Genomic DNA, 25,848 nt, shown 5'->3' with positions numbered 1-25,848 from the left:
CACATTTTGTAAAAAGTTCCTTTCTGACAGGAGAATCTCATCCATTCTTCTCTTTTACTTCATGTAAAAATTTTCAGAATCTGATCCAAAATTCATTATGTGGTTGGGTTGACAGGTAGTTGGAGAAACCTCCAGACATTAAAGTAGTTGTGTGGATGGCAATTAATTTGGAATCGGCAAAGCCTCGTCTATATATAATAGGCATCCCAATTCCACACAAATCAGAAGACCGACCCCGTAGAAACGATATCGCAGGGAGTAATTAATATTTTCACCTCCATCAACCACATGGCTCAATCATCTCCACCCACTTACACTGCCGTGCTCGAGCAATCCTCAGTAGCGCCGCCGCCCGGAAAAGTTGCCGCCTTTTCCCTTCCTCTATCATTCCTAGATCTAAATTGGTTGCTTGGCTCCCCCGTCCACCGCCTTATCTTCACCCAACACCCCGTCTCAAGAACACAGTTCGAAAATTCTATCATTCCCCATCTCAAAACTTCCTTCTCCATTGCCCTCCAATATTACCCTCTCCTAGCAGCCAAGTTGGCCGTTCCTTTCGATTATTCAACCCCGCCTGAAATTGTATACGGTGACGGTGACGGCGTTTCTCTTGTCTTCGCCGTGTCGGACGATAACGGCCGTTTTGATTGTTTATCGTCAAACCATGCAAGAAACAGTAACGAATTTTATCCCCTTATTCCCACGTTACCGTCAGTTCGACGTGGCATGTTTGCTGTCCAAGTGACGCTATTCCCGGACGCCGGAATTTGCGTCGGAATCGCCAACCACCACGTGGTTGGCGACGGGAGTAGTATATTTGGGTTCATGAAGGCGTGGACTGCGCTTTCTTTACTCGGACACAAATCACTTTCCGATGAATATCTGCCATTTCTGGATAGAAGCGTTATCGAAGATCCTAAAGGACTAAAAACTCTCATGTGGAACCATATGAAGAACATCCCAATCGATGAAGACGGTCACGGCGTTCCCTTTCCGGACGTCACCGGCAAGGCACGTGCCACTTTTATCCTCACACGTGACGACATCCAAAAACTGAAAACTCACGTGATCTCACGCCGGTCAAAAGTAGTACGTCAGCCATCCACGTTCGTGGTGACGTGTGCGTACATGTGGACCTGCCTGCTGAAATCACAATGCTTCGCTGCGGCCAGCGTCAACGATGACGTGGACGACGACACCGTGTACTTCCTTTGCGCGGCGGATTGTCGGGCGCGTTTGGACACGCCGTTGCCGGCGAATTACTTCGGAAACTGCCTCGTGCCGTGCATAGCACGCGCAAAGGCTGGACAGCTTGCGGCGGAGGACGGCCTTGCTGCGGCGGCTGAGGCGATCGGAGAGGCTATTCAGTGGCAGTTGCAGGGCGAGGAGGGAGTGCTTAGAGGAGCCGAGAATTGGATGAGTTTCTTCTCTACAGTGAGTTTTGAACGAATCCTGAGTGTGGCTGGGTCTCCCAGACTTGACTATTATAAACTGGATTTTGGGTGGGGAAAGCCTAAGAAGATAGAGACTACTTCCATAGATTATTCAGGAGCAATCTATGTTGGGTGTGCTAAGGATTCCTTGGATATTGAGGTTGGTGTGTCTGTACCTGGGGCCAAAATGCATCTTCTTAAGACGCTTTTCGATCAGGGCCTTCAAGCTTTATCCATTTAATTTGAATTGGCTTCAATTTTTTAATAATCCCAGACGTACTTTTACTCCTTAAATGTTCTTGTTTTTTTAAGATAGAGGCCATGCATGCAACTTCGTAGTGGACTGTTAGTTGGTAATGGAATAAGGTAGCTAGAATGTGACAATCAATGTCAATGTAGTGGACTATTGGTTGGTCCTCAAATTAAAAAATTTTGTTTTAAATATCTCGCTCTTACTTTAATTTTGCTACCAAAAAACCCTTTTACAAAATTTTATTCTCATTCAATACAATTCTGGTATCGGCTAGCTAGGATTTCTTGTTTCTATGGCTAAGAGATATGTTAATTTATCTGAAAGGATCGTCTCAGATGTGGCTGTATCATCCATGTCCACGCCATCACCTCTCTATCCTCTGGCCATCTATTAAACTGACATACAAAAACTACTTGTTTTGGAAGACTCAAGTTATTCATTTTTTTCATGGACATGATTTAATGGGATTCATTGATGGTAGCAACTCATAATACTCGGAGGCATTGCATGGGTTCACTATGATCAAGCATTACTTTCTATATGCTTATATCCTCGCTGTATGAGGAAGTAATTAATCCCCCCTTGCGGTTGGTTGTGGTACATCCAAAACTGTTTGGAATGCCATTGAATAAGATTTGGCGTCCTCATCGCGGGCTAGGTCTTTAAATCTTCTTCGTCAACTTCAAGCTCTTCACCCAGGAGATTCGGTTGTCGATTATATTAGGCGAGCGCATGTGGTGATTGGGGATCTTGCGTTTGCTAGCCAACGTGTCTCTCTTGATAAGCAAAACCTTTATGTTTTTTGGGGTATTCGGCTTGAATTTCAAAATCTATGTATTTGAGTTAATTATGATTCCATATTCTAGTCACCCTGTAACCACTGACAAATCTAGCATGGGGTAGTGGGGGCAGCTGTACCCACTCACCCCACCCACCCTTATACAGCCCATATATATATATATATATATATATACCAGTTGTAGATATAAATATATAAAAACTGATACAAGTAATTAAAGAATTGATTAGTTAGTTGAGTTGGTTGAGGTATGTATTAATGTATTAAAGAATGACGATGGTTCAAATCCTAAAGGCAATAGTTTATATAAGGTAGAGTTTTCTATTTGAATTATTTTATCAAATTAATTATGTTTCATATATTGTTATTAATATTTGTATGTTTTCTATTTGAATTATTTTATCAAATTAATTATGTTTTATATATTGTTATTAATATTTGTATAAAGTTTTGGTGTGCTTTATTTTTCGTCTATACCCAACAATATTTAATATTCCTTTTAAGTGTTTTTTTTTTAATACTATCGATTCTATTGCAATGCAATATATGTTCATTACTACTTTTTCAACCTATTGAAGCACAAAGAGTCAATATCGATGAGGCTCGAACCCACAACCTCCCATATAAGGGAACAACTTGGTGCTACCTCTTTTATGTTTCGCACCACTAAGACATTTTTCTGGATCCGCCATTGTACCGTAGCAGCGGGAAGGGCGACGATTTTGAGAAACTTCAGGCTGTGAGCTAATTGAGAAGGTCAGAGGGTTCACCGGAGTCAGCCCGTTCCTATCATTTTATAGGCTCGGGGCATAGCATAAAAAATGGGCCCTATATGAAATGAATTTATATATGCGTAAGGAAAACAAAAACAAAAAAAAAAACAAAAAACTAATGACAAATAACTTAAAATAAGATTTACAAGTTTTTAACAATTTTGCATACACAATAATAATAATAATAATAATAATAATAATAATAATAATGAAAACAACTCTAGATGCTTTCGTTACTTATGAATGAATTTTTCTTTGTTGGCTTAAAAAATACAAAATATTTAATATTTGCATATGTGTCTTCATAAATAAAGAATTACAGTTAATAAAAACGAATAAACAATTTAAAACCAAATAAGCTTATAGACCATCACATTGTCATTATAGTAAATAATAAAGCAATTATTAATAATAATTATAAAATGCAACTTACAAATAAGAGTAGAGCACGGAATCTTAATTACTTGAGCAATAAATCAAAATACTTTAAAACGTGATAAACGATATTCATAACAAAATATGAAACATGTTTAATTGGATAAAATAGTTTGAATAGAAAACATATTATAAATCACACATATTCTTTATTGATATCATATTTATAAATAATTTTCTTTTAGTAAGATCAATTTCAAAAGAAAAATAGATTAATATGAATACAATGAGTCAATGACACAAAATAGAACTTCTAAACTACATTGACTAAAAAATTCAAAAAAAAAAAAACTAAATATATTACATATACATAAATCATTATAAAGTTCACAAAATAACACATGTTCTAAATATTAATAAATTACTCGAATAGAAATATATTCAAAATTTGATATGAATCACAAATTAATCTATACTATAAATCTCATTATAATTATAGAAATGTAAAATAATCACATAGTTACAACTGAACAAATAGAATTAGAAATAGAAATAAATTCCATATGTTATAATTTGAATACCATATAATATTTCTAAATTCATCTTCTAAAAGCAGGGAGGGAAAATTAAATTTCATAAGTTATAATTTTATTTTAATTTTAATACTATATAATATCCCTAAATTCGTTTGGGAGGAAAAATTTAAATTATCCATGGGAGTTCAGAAATTTAAAGTCTTATAAACCAAACATATGTAGCCATGAGGGTTTGAACTCATGACCTTACCAATGTGGGCAATAAGTCCCACCAGCTAAGCTAAATCAAATTTTTTTTTATTTAAATGTATATTAAATACTTATACCTAAAACTCTATAGTATATATATATAAAAAGTGGTGGACTAGGGTGGGCCCCTTTCAAGTGTGGGCCTTGGGCAAGGGCCCAGCCCGCCCTTGTCCAGGGACAGGCCTGACCGGAGTTTTCCCCGAGCATAAATATGACATTGTGAGAAAACTCTAGGTAAAAAAGCATATTTGTGGAATGATTGGGGACGATGTGAACAACGCGCCGGCACTAAAAAGGGCAGACATCGAAATTGCGGTTGCGGACGCGGTGAGAAGTGCGTCGGATATCGTGCTGACTGAGTCGTGGTTGAGCATGATCGTTAGCGTGGTGTTGACAAGTAGAGCCATTTTCTAGAGAAGATGAAGAATTATACTACGTACAATTTATGAGGTTTCCATAACCATCTGTATCGTGCTTGGGTTCATGCTTATTGCGACAACAATATTAATGTTGAGGGCAGGTTTCCAATCTTCTTTGAGAATACTGGGGCAAGCATTACCTTCGAAATCAAGAACGCCATTAACTTAGCTTCTCCAACAATACCGGTGAACCTTCCATCTTCATTAAAAACAGTGAAATACCATTTTTACTCTCATTTTTAACATACCAAACATTTATTTAATAGAGAGGGGAAAAATAATCACTTTATAAACAATTGAGGGGAAAAAGTGATACACAAATAACACAGAGAAAAAAAATGCTATAAGTAAACTCATGGAGAAAAAGTGTCATTTTCCAAAAAAAAAATAAAATTACATTAGGACTTTCCCTATTGCTTTAGGCATAATGAGCTGCGAGGTAGTTGGAGAAATCCGGCCCACACATTAAAGGAGTTGTGAACTTGTGTGACTGGCAATTAATGACGATAGTACATAGTTTAATTTGGTGTCGGCAAAGCCTTGCAGGCATCCCAATTCCACACAAATCAGAAGATCAGACGTTATAGCAAGGAGTAATATATTCATCACCTCCATCATTCAACCACATGGCTCAATCATCTCCACCCACTTACACCACCGTGCTGGAGCAATCCTCAGTAGCGCCGCCGCCCGGAAAAATAGCCGGGTTTTCTCTTCCTCTAGCATTTTTTGATCTACAATGGCTGCATTCCTCCCCTGGCCATCGCCTTATCTTCTATCAACACCCCGTCTCAAGAACACACTTCAAAGATACTATCATTCCCCATCTCAAAACTTCCTTCTCCATTGCCCTCCAATATTACCCTCTCCTAGCAGCCAAGTTGGCCGTTCCTTCCGACTATTCCACTCCGCCTGAATTTGTATACCGTGACGGTGACGGCGTTCCTCTTGTCTTCGCCGTGTCGGACGATAACGGCCGTTTTGATCGTTTATCGTCAAACCATGCAAGAAACAGTAATGAATTTTACTCCCTTCTTCCCACGTTACCGTCAGTTCGACGTGGAATGTTTGCTGTCCAAGTGACGCTATTCCCGGACGCCGGAATTTGCGTCGGAATCGCCCTCCACCATGTGGTTGGAGACGGTAGTAGTATATTTGGGTTCATGAAGGCGTGGGCTGCGCTTTCTTTACTCGGACACAAATCTTCATCCCTTTCACTTTCCGATGAATATCTGCCATTTCTGGACAGAAGCCTCAACGAAGATCCTAAAGGACTAAAAACTCTCGTGTGGAACCAAATGAAGCAAATCCCAATTGATGAAGACGGTCACGGCGTTCCCTTTCCCGACGTCACCGGCAAGGCACGTGCCACGTTTATCCTCACACGAGACGACATCCAAAAACTTAAAACTCACGTGATCTCACGCCGGTCAAAAGTAGTACGACAGCCATCCTCGTTCGTGGTGACGTGTGCGTACATGTGGACCTGCCTGCTGAAATCACAATGATTCGCCGCCGGCATCAACGATGACGTGGACAACGACACCGTGTACTTCCTTTGTGCGGCGGATTGTCGGGCGCGTTTGGACACTCCGTTGCCGGCGAATTACTTCGGGAACTGCCTGGTGCCGTGCATAGCACGCGCAAAGGCGGGACAGCTTGCCGCGGAGGACGGCCTTGCTGCGGCGGCTGAGGCGATCGGAGAGGCCATTCAGTGGCAGTTGGAGGGCGAGGAGGGAGTCCTTAGTGAATCGTGAAAGAATCCTGAGTGTGGCTGCCTCTCCCAGATTTGACTATTATAAAATGGATTTTGGGTGGGGAAAGCCTAAGAAGACAGAGACTACTTCCATAGATTATTCAGGAGCAATCTATGTTGGGTGTGCTAAGGATTCCTTGGATATTGAGGTTGGTGTGTCTGTACCTGTGCCCAAAATGCATCTTCTTAAGACGCTTTTCGATCAGGGCCTTCAAGCTTTATCCCTTTAATTTGAATTTTATATTTTTTTAAATAGAATAATTGGCTTCAATTTTTTAATAATCCCAGACGTACTTTTACTCCTTACATGTTGTTGTTTTTTAGAGAAGATTTCCAGCCGTGCATGCAACTTCGTAGTTTGGGTTCAATGGTAATGGAGTAAGGTAGCTAGAATATATGTGAGAATCAATGTCAATGTAGTGGACTTTTGTTTGGTCCTCAAATTAAATTTTGTTTTAAATATCTCTTACTTTCTGAGGCCAAAAAACCTTTTACTGTTATGAAATAAAAGGAAAATGATGGATGTCCAAGTTATGGTTTGAACCTTGGACCATTCACTTAAATGCTAAGACTTAATCCACACAACAACAACTACTGCTAATGACAAATTTGGAGAACATTTAAGAAGTAAATGTGACTGGAAAGCTAGTTCAAGATGAAGACAAAAAAGCTATGGGTTAGGGGAATTGACCCCTTGACCTTAGGGTAACAAAGAGCATCTAGGCATTTGACAAATCCAGCCAAACCAGGACAATTATGTGCATTTACTGTACATATATATATTTGTTTACTCATCCCCTGACATTATAAAAACCCCTCCACTCTTTGTAAAATCATCCAGGATCTTCATATATTAAATGCTTCACTTCTTTCCCATTTCCAGACTTTCGGCCATTTCACTTTTATTATTATTACTATTATTTTTATTGTTATTATTAGTAGTAGTACTATAATTTACAATACGTTATCAGCACGAGTGTTCTAAATCTCCAGTGAACGGTACTACTTTCCTACACTCCTTATTATAATTTATATTCTGCATTAAAAAAAATACTTTCTTTTATATCTAATATTATGTCTTCAATTGCCAAACGTGAATTTACTGAGCTTGCCATTGATGGTAGCAACTATTTGACTTGGGCCTTAGATGTTGAAATGCATTTGACATCAAAGGACTTAAAGCAAACTATTGCTGATGAATCACAAAGCACTGATGCCCAGAAGGCACAAGCTCTTATTTTCCTACGCCACCATTTGAATAACGATCTTAAAAATGAGTATTTGACTGAAAAAGACCCACATGCATTATGGAAGTCCCTGAAGGACCGATTTGACCAACAACTATCAATTGTCCTCCCTCAGGCACAATTTGACTGGCTGAATCTGAGGTTTCAAGATTACAAATCTGTAATTGAATATAATTCAGCCCTGCACAAAATTGTATCACAGCTGAAGCTCTGCAAACATGAAGTTTCAGAGTCTGATTTAATTGAAAAGACTTTGTCTACTTTTCATGCGAGTAACCTTGTACTCCAGCAGCAGTACAGGGCTAAGAATTATGACAAACACTCTGAACTAATTTCAGCACTTCTTGTGGCTGAAAAACATAATCAGTTGTTGATGAAAAATCATAATGCATGACCAGTTGGCTCTGCACCTGTGCCTGAAGCACATAATATTGCCAAAGGGTGGAAAAATAGAAGAGGTCGTGGTAAGGGTCGTGGTGGTAGACACGGTCGCGGTAACCGTAGAAGTATGGAACGTATTGGTTTTGTCCCGGAAGGTCAAAGCTCATACAATCGCGGTAACCGTAGGGGTACAAAACGCATTATTCTTACCCAAGGAAATCAAAACTCATCAAAGAAAAACTCTGGTCATAAACAGGTTTGCTACCGATGCGGATGTAGTGGGCACTGGTCCCGTACATGCCACATACCAAGGCATTTGGTTAATGCTTATCAAATGATGATGAAGAAAGATGATAAGCAACCAACAAAGAATGAATCTCATCATGCCAGTACCAGTTTGCCTGCAGCAAACGCGGTCATAAATAATGATGATGATGATCTCCTGATGAATTATGAAATTGGAGATTTTGAGCTTGAAGAATAGGGTGATCATGCATGGCATGTTGTTGACATTTTATGAATATTTCTGTTGCTTTCCTTTAAGTTTATTATAATAAAATCTTGTAATATATTAATGGCATGATTATATATATCTTTTATCATATGCTTTTAACAGCACTTCGATTTTTTACTGTCTACACGATGGACAATAAACCAATCATGTGCTTGGTGGATAGTGCAACTACACATACTATCCTTACAAATAAAAGGTTTTTTCAGACACTAAACAAGACGGGTAATAATATCACAACAATTGCAAATGATGAGATACAAGTAGTGGGCTCCGGTAGAGCTTCACTTATCCTCCCTAAAGGTACAAAGTTACTAATTGAAAATGCTTTGTTGTACCCCCAATCTAAGAGAACCCTGCTTAGTTTTAAAGATATTCGGGCAAATGGTTTTCATATTGAAACCAGAACTAAGGGAAATCAGGAGTTCTTAATCATGACTCAGTTAATCACTGGTCATAAGCAAGAGGTTGAGGAACTTGCATCTTTATCTTCTGGGTTGTATTATACCCACATACGACCCAACATCTCATGTGTTGCACTAACCATGAAATTAAAAGATCCACATTCTTTTCAAATTTGGCATGACCGCTTAGGTCATCCTGGTCAAATATGATGGGTCGGATTATTTCTAATTCTGCTGGACATAACCTTTCAAGGTCTCATGTACTTTCGCCAAATATGTATACATGTATTGCTTGTGCGAAAGGAAAATATATCATACGCCCGTCGCGTACTAAGGTTGGACATGAATCGCCTGCTTTTCTGCAAAGGTTGCAGGGCGATATTTGTGGACCTATTAATCCACCTTCTGGACCATTTAGATATTTTATGGTCTTTATTGATGCTTCTACTCGTTGGACTCATGTCAGTCTGTTATCAACGAGGAACAAAGCTTTCGCTAAATTTATTGCGAAAATTATTGAATTAAATGCCCAGTTCCCAGATTATCCGATTAAATCAATAAGAATTGATAATGCTGGAGAATTTACATCGACTGCTTTCGATGATTATTGTATGGCTTTGGGCATCAAAGTAGAGCATCCTGTACCTTATGTCCATACCCAGAATGGTCTAGCTGAATCGCTGATTAAGCGTATTAAATTAATTGCAAGACCATTACTACAAAAGTCCAGTTTACCAATTTCTTGTTGGGGACATGCAGTATTGCATGCTGCGGCTTTGATACAAATCCGACCTACTGCATATCATGATCATTCCCCCTTACAACTACTACGTGGCATAGAACCAAACATTTCCCATCTGCGTATATTTGGATGTGCAGTCTATACTCCTATACCACCTACACATCGTACCTCCATGGGCCCGCAACGAAAATTAGGTATATATGTTGGATATGAATCTCCCTCCATCATTAAATACCTAGAGCCCATGACAGGAGATCAGTTTACTGCGAGGTACGCTGACTGCATCTTTGATGAAGATCATTTCCCGACATTAGGGGGAGGTAAAGTACCTTATTTAACAAAATGTCGAGAAATTTCATGGGATGAAAAAAATCTTCAATATCTTGATCCACGTACTAGTCAAACTGAACTGGAAGTTCAGAAGATTGTTAATTTGCAAAATTTAGCAAATAACCTGCCAGATGCTTTTACTGATTATAAAGGAGTGACTAGGTCCCATATTCCTGCTCTGAATGCTCCTTCTAGAGTAGAAGTCCCCAAGGGTCCAAGTATGCACACTGACACTCCCCACCGCCAGAAGCGCGGGAGACCAGTTGGTGCAAAAGATTTAAATCCGCGGAAAACCAGAAATGGTAAAGTTTCACAGTCACTTCAGGAAGTTTTTATCCGTCCTGAAGACGAAATACCTAGTGAACATGCACGTGCTCCATATAACACTAGGGATGCGGAACACCTAGATCATAATATTTTGGGAAATGATAATGATCTGGTTGATGTAAATATAGAAACTGCCATAAATTTTGTTAATACAGGAGAAACTCATAACAGAGAATTGACAGTCGTCGACGACACTTTTGCCTGCGCAATTGCCTTGAACATATCACGTGATAATCTGGATCCAGAACCAAAATCAATAACCGAGTGCCGGAAGCGCTCTGACTGGTTAAAGTGGAAAGAGGCAATTGAGGCAGAGCTCAACTCGCTTAATAAAAGAAAAGTTTTTGGTCCCACCGTACTTACCCCGAAAGGTATGATCCCAGTAGGATCTAAGTGGGTGTTCGTACGGAAGAGGAATGAAAACAATGAGGTGGTGAAATATAAAGCGAGGTTGGTTGCTCAGGGTTTTACGCAAAGACCCGGAATTGATTTTGAGCAAACATATTCTCCTGTTATTGATGGCACTTCTTTCCGCTATTTAATATCACTGGCAGTAAAAATGAAATTAGATATGCAGTTGATGGATGTAGTGACAGCTTATCTTTATGGGTCACTAGATGCCGATATATACATGAGAATACCCGAAGGTATTGAAAATCCTTTTTTGAGGGAGAAAAAGGATCGCAACATGTATAGTATCAAGCTTCAAAAATCATTATATGGTTTAAAGCAATCAGGGAGAATGTGGTATAACCGATTAAGTGAATTCCTCCAGAAGAAGGGATATATAAATAATGATGTTTGTCCTTGCATCTTCACTAAGAAGTCATCAGATGGTTTTTGCATCATCTCTATCTATGTTGATGACATGAACATTGTTGGAACACACAAAGATATTGTGGAAGCATGTTCCTACTTAAAATTGGAGTTTGAAATGAAAGACTTGGGGAAGACTAGGTTTTGTCTCGGCCAGCAGATCGAGCATCTCCCTGGTGGAATTTTTATACACCAGTCAAATTATACAAATAAGCTCTTAGAGAAATTCTATATGGATAAGTCGCATCCCCTTAGTACTCCAATGGTGGTTCGGTCCCTTGAAGTGGACAAAGACCCATTTAGACCTAAAGAGGATGATGAGGATATGCTAGGACCTGAAGTCCCATATTTAAGTGCTATTGGTGCTTTACTCTATCTAGCTAACTGCACTAGACCAGATATTGCTTTTGCAGTAAATTTACTTGCTAGATTTAGTGCCTCTCCAACCCAAAGACATTGGAAGGGTGTAAGGCATATCCTTAGATATCTCCAAGGTACAAAAGACCTCGGTCTTTACTTTGAGAGTAACCAGGATATCTCATTGATTGGTTACTCAGATGCTGGCTATATGTCTGATCCTCATAATGCCAAATCACAGACTGGCTATGTTTTCCTTTGTGGAGGTACAGCTATATCTTGGAGGTCTGTTAAACAGACCCTAGTTACTACCTCATCTAATCACTCTGAAATCATTGCCTTATATGAAACCTCACGAGAATGTGTCTGGCTAAGGTCATTGATACATCATATCCATAATTCATGTGGTATAGCGAGCGGAGTTGACAACCCCACTATCTTGTATGAGGACAATGCTGCATGTGTTGCACAGATGAGTAGTGGGTATGTTAAGGGCAACCTTACAAAGCACATTGCGCCTAAGTTCTTTTACCCACATGAACTCCAAAAGAGCGGTGAAATTCTTGTTGAAAAGATTCGCTCTAGTGACAATCTAGCAGATTTGTTCACTAAATCCCTACCGACGTCAATTTTTGAAAAATATGTTAACAAGATAGGGATGCGAAGACTTGGAAGATTGTTATCTTCAGGGGGAGCGATAACTTCTAAATATACTCGACTAGGTTATCGAGAAAACCTTGAAAAATCCTGAAGATTAAACCCAGAAGGTTTTATGGTTGTACTCTTTTTTCCTTTAGCTAAGTTTTTTCCCACTGGGTTTTTCTTAGCATAAGGCTTTTAATGAGGCAACCGGTACATCACATAATTAGACATACCATGTACTCTTTTTCCCTCGACTAGGTTTTTCCCACTGGGTTTTTCTAGCGAGGTTTCCTCGACTAGGTTTTTCCCACTGGGTTTTTCTAGCGAGGTTTTCTCGACTAGGTTTTTCCCACTGGGTTTTTCTAGCGAGGTTTTTAGTGAGGCATGAGTATGATAACATGATGGCCAATGGGGAACCTTATTAATCAGAGTATGATAACATGATGGCCAATGGGGAACCTTATTAATCAATATGGCATCATCTCAAAAATCTTCAGAAGCAAGGAGGAGCACACGAACTTGATCTTCAATGATGTCTTTATCAGGGGGGCACATATTGTACTCTTTTTCCCTTACCCAAAATTTTTCCCCACTGGATTTTTCTTTGGTAAGGTTTTTAAAGAGACGATATAGTGTTCATCCTTTGGACATCCAAGGGGGAGTGTTATGAAATAAAAGGAAAATGATGGATGTCCAAGTTATGGTTTGAACCTTGGACCATTCACTCAAAATGCTAAGACTTAATCCACACAACAACAACTGCTGCTGATGGCAAATTTGGAGAACATTTAAGAAGTAAATGTGACTGGAAAGCTAGTTCAAGATGAAGACAAAAGCTATGGGTTAGGGGAATTGACCCCTTGACCTTAGGGTAACAAAGAGCATCTAGGCATTTGACAAATCCAACCAAACCAGGACAATTATGTGCATATACTGTACATATATATATTTGTTTACTCATCCCCTGACATTATAAAAACTCCCTCCACTCTTTGTAAAATCATCCAGGATCTTCATATATTAAATGCTTCACTTCTTTCCCATTTCCAGACTTTCGGCCATTTCACTTTTATTATTATTACTATTATTTTTATTGTTATTATTAGTAGTAGTACTATAATTTACAACATTTACAAGGTTTTATATATATACGCACACGCCGCTGTAAACAATAATACGTGGACCAATTCGGATCAATCACTATTCTTTTTTCTTTTCTTTTTTTTTTTTTTTGAGAATTCAATCACTATTCTATGGACCACAATCTATACATTTATGTCAACTATAAATAAAAAATACAGTTTTAATATACTAAAAATATATTATTTGTATATATAAAATACATTATTATATGTACATGATTTTTTATATATTATTATTAAATAATATATATTCAGTACACAAATAATATACTTTTAATATATTAAAAATGTATATTGCATTCATGGTCCACACAATAATTTAGCAATTTTAGTTGGCGCACAAGGACGCGGTTCTTCAGCCATTTCCCGTGTCAATACGGTATTGACTCGGGACGACATCCAAAGCTGAAGAACCAATACGTGTGTCCTCGATCTTGATGTTCTTCACGTGGTCCTAGAAGAATGTTCTTAATTGTTGACACTGAAATTTTATTAAATATATTTATTTTTAAATATTTAGTATAATATATTTTGAATAATATCAAAAAGTTTGACTTATCAAAACTCTTTATCCTACAGCTATAAATAGGAGCTTTTATTTCTATGTATTCATCCTAGAGAAAACTCATAAAATTAGCTTCAATAAAATGATCCTAAATGTAAAAGTCCCTCCATGAAAAGCATGCCTATCATGTTCATCCAAACCTCCACATTGAAGATTAAACCATTTGAACCTGGAAGCCTTCAGAAGTTCAAGACATCAATTGAAGAATCTGGAGGCCTTAAGAAGTTCAAGACATCAATTGAAGAATCAGAATACGATATATTCAGAGATATTGTACCCATACCCGATATTGATATACTACATGTAACAGGAATTTTGAATCTCATATATGTACTATTTAAATTTCTTTGTTTACATTAATCCTTTCCGATCTTTGATCACTGTTCTATTTGCTTCTTTTCTTCTTTTTTTTTGAGAACTGTTCTATTTGCTATGTATCAGCAACTCCAAAAAGATAATAAAAAGAAGCCGCATTGGGACTTGCCTTATCATATTGACAACTTGCTAAATAATTTTTATGAATGTGATGGATGATGTACAGGGAGTCTGGGATTAATTAGACGGTTGATTTTAAAATGACGCATCAAATAGTCTAGAAAAGAGTAGTTTGTATTAGACCTTCGAAGAAGATGGTCACATGAATTAAAAGGTGAAAGATGGCAGAATCAAAGACATTGATTGTTGCGATTTAAAGAGATCTGTTGTCTTAATAAAAAATACAATATTTTATATAGCCCTTAAACTCTTGTAAAAGTGTTGATTTGGGAGATGGGAAGCGACAAACCAACTTCCAGGCCACCTTCATAGTCCTTGGCGGTACTAAGAGACATTGCTCCAGTTAGATCAATGGAAGGAACTTCAAATTTTTTAGGCTTTCCCCATCCAAAGTCAAGTTGATAATAATCGAATCTTGGAGAGCTAGCAACGCTCAAAGATCGGTCAGGATTAATTCTTCCCACTTATCATCATCTTTATTAGTGTCCAGTTGGCTATGAATACTTTCTCCGATCACCACAGCCGCCTCTTCAAACCCTTCTTCTCCGACGAGTTGCTTCCTCTTCACCTTCCCGACAAAACCCAGGATGCAATTGCCGAAGTAATTTCTGGGCACCGGTGGGTCCAAACGCGCCCGGTAATCGGCGGCGCAGAAAAAGTAATCGTCCTCGTCGGCGTTACTCTCTGGATTTGTCTCGTGCCGCGATTTCACTAAGCAATTCCACACGTACGAGCAAATCATGGTAAATGACGACACGTGTACGAGATCGGGTCGCCGCGAAAGGATGTGGTTTTTGAGCCGTTGGATGTCGTCTCGTGTCACTACAAACGTTGCCCGCGCCTTGTCGGTGATTAATGGAAGGCGGTGAACGTGTGTGTCCTCAATCCTGATGTTTTTCATGCGGTTCCAGATATGTGTTCCTAGACCTTTCCGATCTTGGATCACTGATCGGTCGTAAAATGGTCGGAATTCTTCTGGGAAAGAAACAGGGGAAGTGTTTTCGTGTTTTTGACTGGAAAAGAAAGCCCAAGCCTTCATGAATCCAAAGATGCTACTAGCGTCACCAATTGCGTGGTGGTTAGTTACTCCGACGCAGGGAAAAAGCGTCACTTGTAGCGCAAGCACGGGGATTACGCCGGAGCCGTCCGCCGCACGCGAAATTGGCGGTAAGCTCGGAACAAGAGGATGGAATTCAGTATTGTTTCTTGGGTGGTCCGACGTGAGATGGTCAAAATGACCATTGCCGGAGTTAGACTCGGCAAAGACTAACGGGACGGTGTCTCCGTCCACGTAACGAATTTCCGGCAGGTTTGAATTGTCCGGTGAAACAATCACTCTACCGGCAAGGGGACTGTAGTGTTGAAGGGTGAGGGATAATGAAGTTTTGATCGTCGGAATCAGGGTATCTATGAATTGGGTTCTTGAAATGGGGCTTTGATAGAAGATGAGGCGATGAACTGGGGAGAGGTGCAACCAAATCACGTCAAGAAACGTGAAAGGAAGAGAGATTCCGGCAGTGGTGCCACCTCAGCTTTCTCCAGCACAGTGACGGTTTGGTTCACGGCCATTGGATGATGAAACTTGATTGTTTTGCTCAATATTGAGAGGTGCAGTGGGAATTTCAGAATGGCCAATATTTATGAAGAATGCATAAACCAATTGAGAAAGAAATCAGAAAATTCCAAAACCTAAAATCATTTCCTTATTCAGCAAAATCAATAACTCTCAAATTTGGAAAGGTTTAATTCTACTCCGATATTTACGTTCCATGTCCTCGAAAAAACCATTCCAAGTTCTAACCAAACACATTCACAGGAAGGAACACGCACGCCCTCGATCTAACCATTCTCCCTTTTTGCTCTACGGATCTCTATACGTACAACAATGAACCAGCATTGAGAATCGGACTTCCAAACGTTCCATGTCCTAATTCTACTGATAAGGGAAAAAATAAAGGTTAAGAGAATGTGGTCGAGGATCCATTTGAGGCTTATCCATATTTTTTTTAGTTGTAATAATATATATTTATTACTAATATTATAAAATTTATGATGAAATTTAATAATTTTTTGTCTCACCTATTTTAAGCTATGTTCAATTTTAATCACTGGCCTCAAATTTTGCTAATTGACATGCAAAACATTCGTTTTTTTTCCCAGCATTGATAATGGACTACTAGACAATGTTAAAAAATTTAGAAGTAGTGCTGCAGCCGTGCAGGTCAATTGGCAAATTTAGAGTTTGAAAAATGAAATTGAAATTTTGTCAAAAGATGTGGTATTAAAAGTGATAAAATTTTGTTTACAATATTTGTAAAAAGAAAATATAATGAAATTATAAAACAGTTATATTGGTCCATCCAATAACTCATATACTAGAGGCTAGAGCCAAAGACTTCCTTGAGGATGTCTAGTCAAATGCTAGGTCAATTTTATTATCACTTTAACAATTTTTTACGTGACATAATCGATTTAAATGCTCAACCTAAAGACATCATGTCAACTATATTAGCAGTATAAATAGGCTCCTATGTGTAAAGGATCCAAAATTTAGTTTACTTATATTTATTCTATAAGCGAAACTAAAGTCTCTAAAGCTATCAGTATTTCATTTTACTAAGACAATTAGTAACATATACCCTGCTAAAATATTTATTGTCAATATCTTTATTATATTAAAATATACATTTTATTTATGGTCAAAAAACTTATGTGGTGGTACGTAGAATAATGGTTGCAGCCAAATTAAGTTGGTCTTGGTAGCCAGCGCCCAGCGTTCCGCATTATTCTACTTTTATGATGGAACAATATGGTAATCGGGGTTGTCAAAGACCTTGTGGTCTAGTGGCACCCGGTGTCTCGGTTAACACTCTCACATGAATGATTGGAGTGGATTCGAGCTTCAGTAGAGACAACTGTTGATTCTTTGTACTTCAATAGGTTGAGGGAGGGATACTACATTGTAATAGAGTCAGTAGTACTCAAAATAATATGATAACTGGGACGGCCACAAAACTTTAGAGCTAATGTAAAGGAAAATACTTTTGTTTTATTCTTAAAATTAAAATTTAAGATTCTTTTTCAACGGGACAGCAAGACTGTTTGTCCTAAACCCATTATTCATTTATTCCAAAGATTCGTATCGTATCAGTGGGCCCTGAAATTAATTCAGGCTGCCTCTTTTTTTTTCTTTTTTCTTTTTTTTTGAAAGAGGCAGCCTGATGTATTTCAGGGCCCACTGAATCACTGATACATCAGGCGGCCTCCTATGTCCTAAATATTTGTCATAAACTTCCTATGATGTGTATATATATATAGCCAAAGCAACAATTCTGATCTAGTCGCACTAAGTTGCTCTCACATATAAAAGATTGTGGATTTAAATTTTAGTGGAGGCGGATATTGACTCTTTGTATTTTAATAGATTAAAAAAGTAGTTATGAACTCTTATTCTATTATAATAGAGTCAGCAATACTCAAAATATTTATATTTATTTTTTTATGTGTGTAATTTAAGTGACCTAATAAAGTATATTTATTTTTTATGTGATAATATAAGATAATTTAACTGAAATAATAAAGTATAACCATAATTATAAACGAGCTCAAATAGCTACACATAGATTATCTCTTGAACGACTAGGTGAGGTCTAAAACTATAACCTACAACTATACTCATAAACAAGCTTAAATAGTTAAACATGCACTATCTCTTGACCAACTAGGTGAGGTCTAAAACTATAACCTACAAACAATTATATTGACCTGCATGACTCATATGTTGGCCATGTTTGGTAAATGACAGTTCCGTCAAAATTTTGACAGATTCTTTCTTTTTCCCCTCGTATTAAAAGTAAAATGGTATAACGATAGTTGATTGTTTAACTATGTAACTCTAATCATTTGGTATCATTCTATAAAAAAAATTGATTATACGATCAATTTATTAATTTTTATAGTCAACTTTAACGAAAATCTCCCACATGATTTATTTTAATTTGAGCAACATGTAAATGAGATGGTGGAATACAGTGACCTTGGAGTTTACGTTGATTAAGATTATTAGACATTCCGGCAGAATTTTAAATAAATCTTATTCAAAAAACCCTAGAAGGCTCCTCCTTCTCTCTAAACTCTTCGCTTCTTCTTCTCCTTGGTCCGGAGCATAGCGGAGGCGACGTCTTCTCCTCTTCACGATTGTCGTCTTCTTTTGCTCTTTTCTCTCTGTCTCTCCTCTCCATTTTCGCCTCCCCCATCGCCGTCCACCACACCTACGATCTCACATTGTCGCCGTGTTCTTCGGCTATCGCCGCCCCTTCTCCTTCCCTTCTAGCGTTCTTCCTCTTCCCCAGCTTTAGATCTGTCAAGAAGTACATCACCATTGAATAAGGAAAAGAAGGTTTTGGGTTTTGCAAAAGGTGAAGTAGGAAGGAGTGGTTTTTTCTTAATTAAAAGCAGTGTTGTTTTTTTATTAGTAAGTTTTATTGCTATTATACCTTTCGTTTATTTATCGAATTTGTTGCTTCTCGCATCTTTAGCAAGTTTATTCCCTCTCGCTTCTTTTGCGAGTTTATTCCCTCTCTTTTTTTGGCGAGTTCTTGTTATAAGCGTAGAACGATAATTGGTCATGGCGTATGTGAACCACGCACAAAAGAATGAAGATTGATACTCGGGTGGTGTCAACGACTTTTGAACTAGAGTATGCCTTCGTTATGTTTGACCAAATTACTATTGACAGTAAAGAAGCTTGGAGTGCTCCTATCGACTTCAGCTTCAAATTTTGTGAAACAGTCTGCGATTCAAGTTTTCGATAACATTGTTAGGAAATTTGTTTCTATGTCTGACTGTAAGGAATGTTTGTCCATTCCATTAATCTTTCTTGTAAACGTTTCCGCTTATGATTCAATGAATTATTCTTCAGAGTTTATTATCAAAAAAAAAAAAAAAAGATTATTAGACATTCCAGCCCAATCTCAATGAAAGTCAAAGACTCCTTTAGACCTTGACGTGAACGGACAATTTCTCATTGTATTTTTTGAGCTCCAATCAGGCTAGGAAAAAGTCATGAATCAAAACCTTTCATGACTAAGCAATAAAATGGATACATACACGAATTTTCTTGCATGTTGCTTGTTTTTTCACATCAACCCTTACTTGTTTGTTGTTTTACAGTAGCGTCGTCATTGCTTGTTTAGTTGTTTCTTTGCTATTATAAATAAATAGGTTGAGCTTAAGAAGCTTTAAGCTAGGCTTTCCCTCTATTATAAATTATTTCTCTAATTAGCTAGGAAATTGATCAAAATAAAGGATAAAATCAAATGTGGTAGACATTTGACAATAATGTATTATATGTGAAAACATTGAATCATTGATAGACCAAATGCAATAGAGATACAATAGTTGAGGGACTACTTAGGAAAAAAAGAAACAAAAAAACTTTATACTCCGTAATATTCATGATGAAGTTTTATCACTTTTAACCTCATGCATTTTAAGCTATTTTCAAATTTAATCTTTGACTTTAAATTAAAAATTGTCAATTAAGATGCTCGACTTAAAAAAAATTAAATTAAATGTCGTGCATGTTAATTTAAAAATTTGAAATCAAAGACTAAAATTGACAATGACTTTACATGTGAAACCAAAATTTTTTATTTATGATATTAAGAAACAAGAAATCATCATCAGACCTAGGACATACATGTTGTTATAAGTCTTGTAATATTAATCTCCGAAAATCACTTCATATTATTAACTCATGATGTGTTTATATTAATGATTGAAAATTTTGTCCCCCAGCTACCCACTAATCTACCCCCACCCCTTGAAAATTTTGAACCCTTTATTTAAATGACTTCTAAAATATTTTAAGTATACTTTATTCATTCAATAATTTCTTTTCACCTTTTTTGTCTATATCATTCACTAATATAATAACAATTAAAAATTGAGTTCAACTTTATTTACTCCCAATTTTTTATTAATGTGTGATCGGATGTTGTTGAGCATATAATATATAGACACAAATTACACTCTAACTATCAGTTTAGCCTTTTAGTTGAGATAAAACACATGACTCAATTTGGTATTAAAGCCAACTTCATGCCAAACTCATGCAGGTCTGTTGAGCATATATATATATATATATAATATAAATATAAATGTGCAATCCAACTATCAGTTTAGACTTTTAAATGGAATGAAACATGCTTCAAAAAGTTTTAACTTTCAAAATTAAGATGATTATATTAAAGAAAACACTTTGGTACAATAATGAAAGTTGTGAAGACAAATTCAAGTCCCTCACTATGAATACACAAACTCATATAGCCTTTAAACCTTGATTAAAAATTGTAATGAAAGTGTTCATTTGGTTGATGGGAAGTGACAAACCGACTTCCAGGCCACCTTCATAGTCTTTGGCTGTACCAAGAGACATGGCACCAGTTACATCAATGGAAGGAACTTCAAACTTGCTAGGCTTTCCCCATCCAAAATCAAGTTGATAATAATCAAATCTCGGCGAACTAGCCACACCCAGGGACCGATCAGGTTTGATTTTGGACATTTCTCTGAACTTATCGTCAATATCAGTCAAAGGCACATCATCTTCTTTAGGACTGTTCAGTTGACTGCGAATAGTTTCTCCGATCACCACAGCCGCCTCAACGAAGCCGTCATCTCCGGCGAGTAGTTTAGTCTTCGTCTTCGCGATAAAACCCATGACGCAATTGCCGAAGTAATTTCTGGGGACCGGTGGGTCCAAACGTGCCCTGTAATCGGCCGGACTGGAAAAATAATCATCCCCGTCCTCGTCCCCGTCCTCGTTATTATCTGTGCTTGTCTGGATTCGAGATTTGACGTAGCAATTCCAAACGTACGAGGCAATCATGGTAAATGACGTGACGTGTGCGAGATTGGGTCGTCGTGAAAGGATGTGGTTTTTGAGCCGTTGGATGTCGTCTCGCGTCACCGAAAACGTTGCACGGACCTTATTTGTGATTGATGGGAGGCGGTGAACGTGTGTGTCCTCGATTTTGATGTTTTTTATGTGGTTCCAGATGTGTGTTCCTAGTCCTGTCCGATCTTGTACCACTGTTCGGTCGAAAAATGGTTGGAATTCTGGTGGTAAAGAAACAGGGGATGTGTTTTCGTGACGGGAAAAGAAAGCCCAGGCCTTCATGAACGCGAAGATGCTACTACCGTCGCCGATTGCGTGGTGGTTAGTTACTCCGATGCAAATCCCGACGTCGGGAAATAACGTCACTTGTAACGCAAGCACGGGGACTCTGGTTGAGCCGTCTGGTAAACTCGAAGCCGGGGGTAAGCTGGGAACAAGAGGATGAAATTCTGAGCAATTTCTTGGGTGGTTGGAAGTGAGATGACTAAAATGACCCTCACCGGAGTTTGACTCGGCGAAGACTAACGGCACGGTGTCGCCGTCCGCGTAACGAATTTCCGGCAGGTTTGATTTGTCCGGTGAAATAACCACTCCGCCGGCCAGGGGACTGTAGTGTTGAAGGGTGAGGGATAATGAATGTTTGATCGTCGGAATCAGGGTATCTAGGAAGTGGGTTCTTGAGATTGGGTGTGGATAGAAGATGAGGCGGTGAACTGGGGCGAGGTGCAACCAAAACACGTCAAGAAACGTGAAAGGAAGAGAGATTTCGGGAGTCGCTTCCGGCGGGGGTGCCACCGGAGTTTTCTCCAGCACGGTGACGGTGTGGTTGACGTCCATTACAAAAGCTGAAACTTTAGTGAGAGATGGAAATCTCAAAATAGCCAATTGTGTGGTTAGACTTCGTATGTATTAAGAAATGCGACAACCAATTGATTTAGAAGCCCTGACGTGGTGAACTCTTTCAGGGGTTGTTATGCCATGGAGCTTAGTGGATCCAAGTTCATGTTCACGATTTTAATACTGTTTACAATTTTAATATTTTATGTTCACAATTTTTGAATTCTGTTTACAATTTCATAACTTTATATTTAATATTATAACACAATTTTTAAATATATATAATAAAATTGTGAGTATAGAATTTAAAAATTGTAAATATTGAGTAATATAATTTTGTATATTGAAATTTAAATTTGTGAATATAGAATTTTAAAATTGTAAACATAGATCTGAATTCACCTTGCAATGTGGATCCGAATCTATAGCATAAATGCATAATTTGTCCTCTTTCATCTTGTCAAATAATGATGTGGGTCCTTAAGATAAGAAATTTCATCTTGGTGAACAAGAATTCTTGAATTTTCCAAAACATCAATTCATTTTCGTATTCAATAAATCTCCAATAAACGTTACAATGTAATAGCTATATTTTACAACTTGTCAATTGGTAGGACCCATTACAACGTTACCTTCTAGATGTTAACTTTTATTTTTTTATTTTTTTATTTCAATTCTCTAATTTTCTTATAATAATAACAAAATTATTTTGTTGATATCCTTTTATAAAATTGTTCCCTCCAATGAATTAAAAGAACTCGACATCATTGTTTAATAAAGAAATATAAAGTTGTTATAGTTTTTCCCATCAATTTTGTTTTTTTAGCATGTAACAAGGATAAATGGTTAATAGATCCATAATGTTTTTTTTTTTTTTTTTCGAAAACCGATCCACGATGTTAAAGTCTGCGAAAGTGTGTGTGTGTGTTTTTTTTTAATAGGGCGCTGGCAAAAGGTTTGGATAGATATGCACCAATGTTAGATTCAAAAGTGTCAGAGGAAGAGAAAACAAAATTCTCGAAAGCATCAATCATGACATCTTGTTTGTCTAAAATTTTATTCAATATCAGTTTGTATAAAGTATTTTTAATAATTTTTCTTTCAAAAAAAATATTTTTTCTTTATGGAAATAATGAAAGTAGCATTTAAAATAAACGAATTCTATAGAAAGTGGCCATCATATATATATATATATATATATATATATATATATATACAGCACAAAAGCCCCTTGCCAAAAAGTCTAAAAAATTGTCTAACAGAAACTATACAACTCCAAAATGGACAAAAATATTAATCTAATAGGAAGTTATTTAACTCCTTCAACCCAAAAAAAATAATTATTAAAAAAAAAAAGACTCCATAAAACATCTATCCAAAGCTTAACGACAGCCAACAGGAAATACAATCTCCAAACATCTTTAAATTTACAGTTCCACGGTTAAATATTATTTGACACTAAATAATGTTTTAAAAAAAAAAGTGCTTTTTATTCCGTATAATCTTCCACTTTCAAAATTTCTTTTGGATGACTTATAATGATGAAATGCCTATAAATTAATGACTTTACTAACATTTAGTAAAATATTAAATTATACAATCAAATAATGTCATGTCATAATTTAATGTGTGAATAACATTACTCAATAATGTCCTCATCTATGAGCCATTATGTGTTTAATACAATCATTATTGTGTGGTCATGGTTCACATAGCTATGTATATCATATTATCAAATAATGTATTATATATATATATATATATATATATATATATATATATATATAATCTATATTATATTCAAAAAAATATATTATTTGAGTACATAAATAATGTATTTTTAGTATAATAAAAATATACTTTTTGTGTGGACCATGCCGTGTTTAATTGCGTACGCTAGTAAAATGTAGGTTAAACATTTTATAATAAATTGCACTTGGTCAAGCATGCAGAACAATAACTTGACTTTTGTCATTTTATTTTATTGTGGGGCCAAGTGGGCTCTACCACTAAAGCACCATTTTTTTTTTTTGAAAAAAAATTAAAGCGCCAGTTATGTATCGATAAGTATATTTATATTTAGATAGGCGCAAACTCCTAAAATTACGCACTTTGAATATGTGTGGCTCTAAAAATAACAATAATAACGAAAGAAGAGACAAAGAGAAAAACACGTAATTATTATTGTATTTCAAAATTAATGTTAATATCAAATTTAATAATTGATTGCTATCCATAATTTCTGATGTGATAATTCCTCTATTTCCATAGAGTTTCAATGGCGATCATAATGATACAATTATACTATTTCCTTTTACATCCTAATATCCTATCATTCAGAAGGAAATAAAATTACAGTACGAATTATCATTGGATTCAGAAGGAAAAATTTTAGCCGACTAAAAATGACATAATATTTTATAAATTTTGGAAACTCAACGGGATAATATGCCACATTATAAAAATGAAATTACGTCTTCTATTCTTGACTCTTGAGACTATATATTTTTTTAATTTTGTGAATTTCATTTACTAAATATTTAAATAGACTAATATTTTATATGCACGACGCGCAAAAACATATGTCAATATTAATACTAATTATTAAAATGTTTATTTTTTAAATATAGCATATAATTTTTTTTAAAAAATTTATAGTTGTAGAATTCATATTATATTAAATAAAAGTATAGTTGATAATTTGAGTAATAATTATGGTATGATTAATATTATTGAAATAAGAAATTTAGATATGATATATTACTAAATATAATTATGGTAAGATTTAATTAAAATTTAATGAAATCATCAAACTTATTTCTTATAATAGCATGTTTATATACATTATTACCTTTGAAGAATAAAAGAAAAAAAATATTGTGTATGCATATGCATGGTAATACTAATGGAAAAAGATAACAGAAGTTATAACACATATTTTTGTCCATAAAATTGTATAGTACAATTCTTATAGTACAATGTATACAAAAATTTAACAGAAAGAAATGACATAAATTAGGTTATAACCTGAATTGAAATTCATTAGGTTTTTAGATTAGATATATGACTTTAAAAAAAAACAAAATGAATAAATATATCAAAAAGTATGAAATGAAACAAGATTACGTATCAAAACTCTTTGCTAGAATTTTCCAATCAATATAATAGTAATTACGGGTCAAGTTTGTCTACCCAAAAGTCGTTATCCGTCCATTACAAAACCATGAAATGTTTCTAGCATGTCCACATTTTAAAACCCATGTCGATTTCAGAATGTGTAAGCTGATATGACTATTTAGATTATATATTGTTAAAATTTGGAATGTTGAAAGTTCTAAAATATTAAGCACAAAGATGTTGACTTCGTAAAGATCAAATTACAAGTTGTTATGATCAACAACTTAACACTACACCAAAAGCTATAAGCTCATAGTATCTCTGTAACCTGCCTCTATACCACTTGTTAGATTAAGCGTTTATCACTACACTAAAACTATAGCGTGTAGTAAATGCGCAATTTTATATTATTTTATTATAACGCTACAATTTTTATAGGCA

General features: G+C 36.4%; 5 protein-coding genes across 5 annotated transcripts; 3 read left to right on the top strand and 2 right to left on the bottom strand.

The window, feature by feature from the left end:
- Nucleotides 1–246: 246 nt before the first annotated feature.
- Nucleotides 247–1,875, top strand: LOC115997443 (phenolic glucoside malonyltransferase 1-like). The gene has a single exon (XM_031236998.1). It carries the CDS (start codon nt 289–291, stop codon nt 1,672–1,674), a length of 1,386 nt encoding a protein of 461 aa, XP_031092858.1. The 5' UTR covers nt 247–288; the 3' UTR covers nt 1,675–1,875.
- A 3,556-nt stretch (nt 1,876–5,431) lies between these two features.
- On the top strand, nt 5,432–7,124 carry LOC115996974 (phenolic glucoside malonyltransferase 1-like). The gene is made up of 2 exons (XM_031236421.1): nt 5,432–6,339; nt 6,476–7,124. Exons 1-2 carry the CDS (start codon nt 5,464–5,466, stop codon nt 6,821–6,823), a joined length of 1,224 nt encoding a protein of 407 aa, XP_031092281.1. The 5' UTR covers nt 5,432–5,463; the 3' UTR covers nt 6,824–7,124.
- A 543-nt stretch (nt 7,125–7,667) lies between these two features.
- LOC115996973 lies at nt 7,668–8,234 on the top strand. The gene has a single exon (XM_031236420.1). It carries the CDS (start codon nt 7,668–7,670, stop codon nt 8,232–8,234), a length of 567 nt encoding a protein of 188 aa, XP_031092280.1.
- Nucleotides 8,235–14,985: 6,751 nt separating this feature from the next.
- Nucleotides 14,986–16,121, bottom strand: LOC115996972 (phenolic glucoside malonyltransferase 1-like). Its single transcript, XM_031236419.1, has 2 exons — nt 16,046–16,121; nt 14,986–15,959 (listed from the first exon to the last, which is right to left on the bottom strand). Exons 1-2 carry the CDS (start codon nt 16,119–16,121, stop codon nt 14,986–14,988), a joined length of 1,050 nt encoding a protein of 349 aa, XP_031092279.1.
- A 4,648-nt stretch (nt 16,122–20,769) lies between these two features.
- LOC115997641 (phenolic glucoside malonyltransferase 1-like) lies at nt 20,770–22,374 on the bottom strand. The gene has a single exon (XM_031237233.1). The coding sequence runs from the start codon at nt 22,288–22,290 to the stop codon at nt 20,875–20,877; it is 1,416 nt and encodes a 471-aa protein (XP_031093093.1). The 5' UTR covers nt 22,291–22,374; the 3' UTR covers nt 20,770–20,874.
- Nucleotides 22,375–25,848: the final 3,474 nt, after the last annotated feature.

Source organism: Ipomoea triloba, chromosome 11 (genome assembly GCF_003576645.1).
Source record: "Ipomoea triloba cultivar NCNSP0323 chromosome 11, ASM357664v1".
In the NCBI taxonomy this organism is placed as follows: Eukaryota; Viridiplantae; Streptophyta; class Magnoliopsida; order Solanales; family Convolvulaceae; genus Ipomoea; species Ipomoea triloba.
The sequence above is the reverse complement of the archived record's forward strand: the minus strand, read 5'-3'. Positions and strand labels throughout refer to the sequence as shown.

Coding starts and splice junctions, on each gene's coding strand:
- LOC115997443 (XM_031236998.1), top strand. CDS start 289: ATGGCTCAATCATCTCCACCCACTTACACTGCCGTGCTCGAGCAATCC.
- LOC115996974 (XM_031236421.1), top strand. CDS start 5,464: ATGGCTCAATCATCTCCACCCACTTACACCACCGTGCTGGAGCAATCC. Junction 6,340..6,475: donor GGACCTGCCTGCTGAAATCA/CAATGATTCGCC, acceptor TGCCGTGCATAG/CACGCGCAAAGGCGGGACAG.
- LOC115996973 (XM_031236420.1), top strand. CDS start 7,668: ATGTCTTCAATTGCCAAACGTGAATTTACTGAGCTTGCCATTGATGGT.
- LOC115996972 (XM_031236419.1), bottom strand. CDS start 16,121: ATGGCCGTGAACCAAACCGTCACTGTGCTGGAGAAAGCTGAGGTGGCA. Junction 15,960..16,045: donor GGAATCTCTCTTCCTTTCAC/GTTTCTTGACGT, acceptor CCCAATTCATAG/ATACCCTGATTCCGACGATC.
- LOC115997641 (XM_031237233.1), bottom strand. CDS start 22,290: ATGGACGTCAACCACACCGTCACCGTGCTGGAGAAAACTCCGGTGGCA.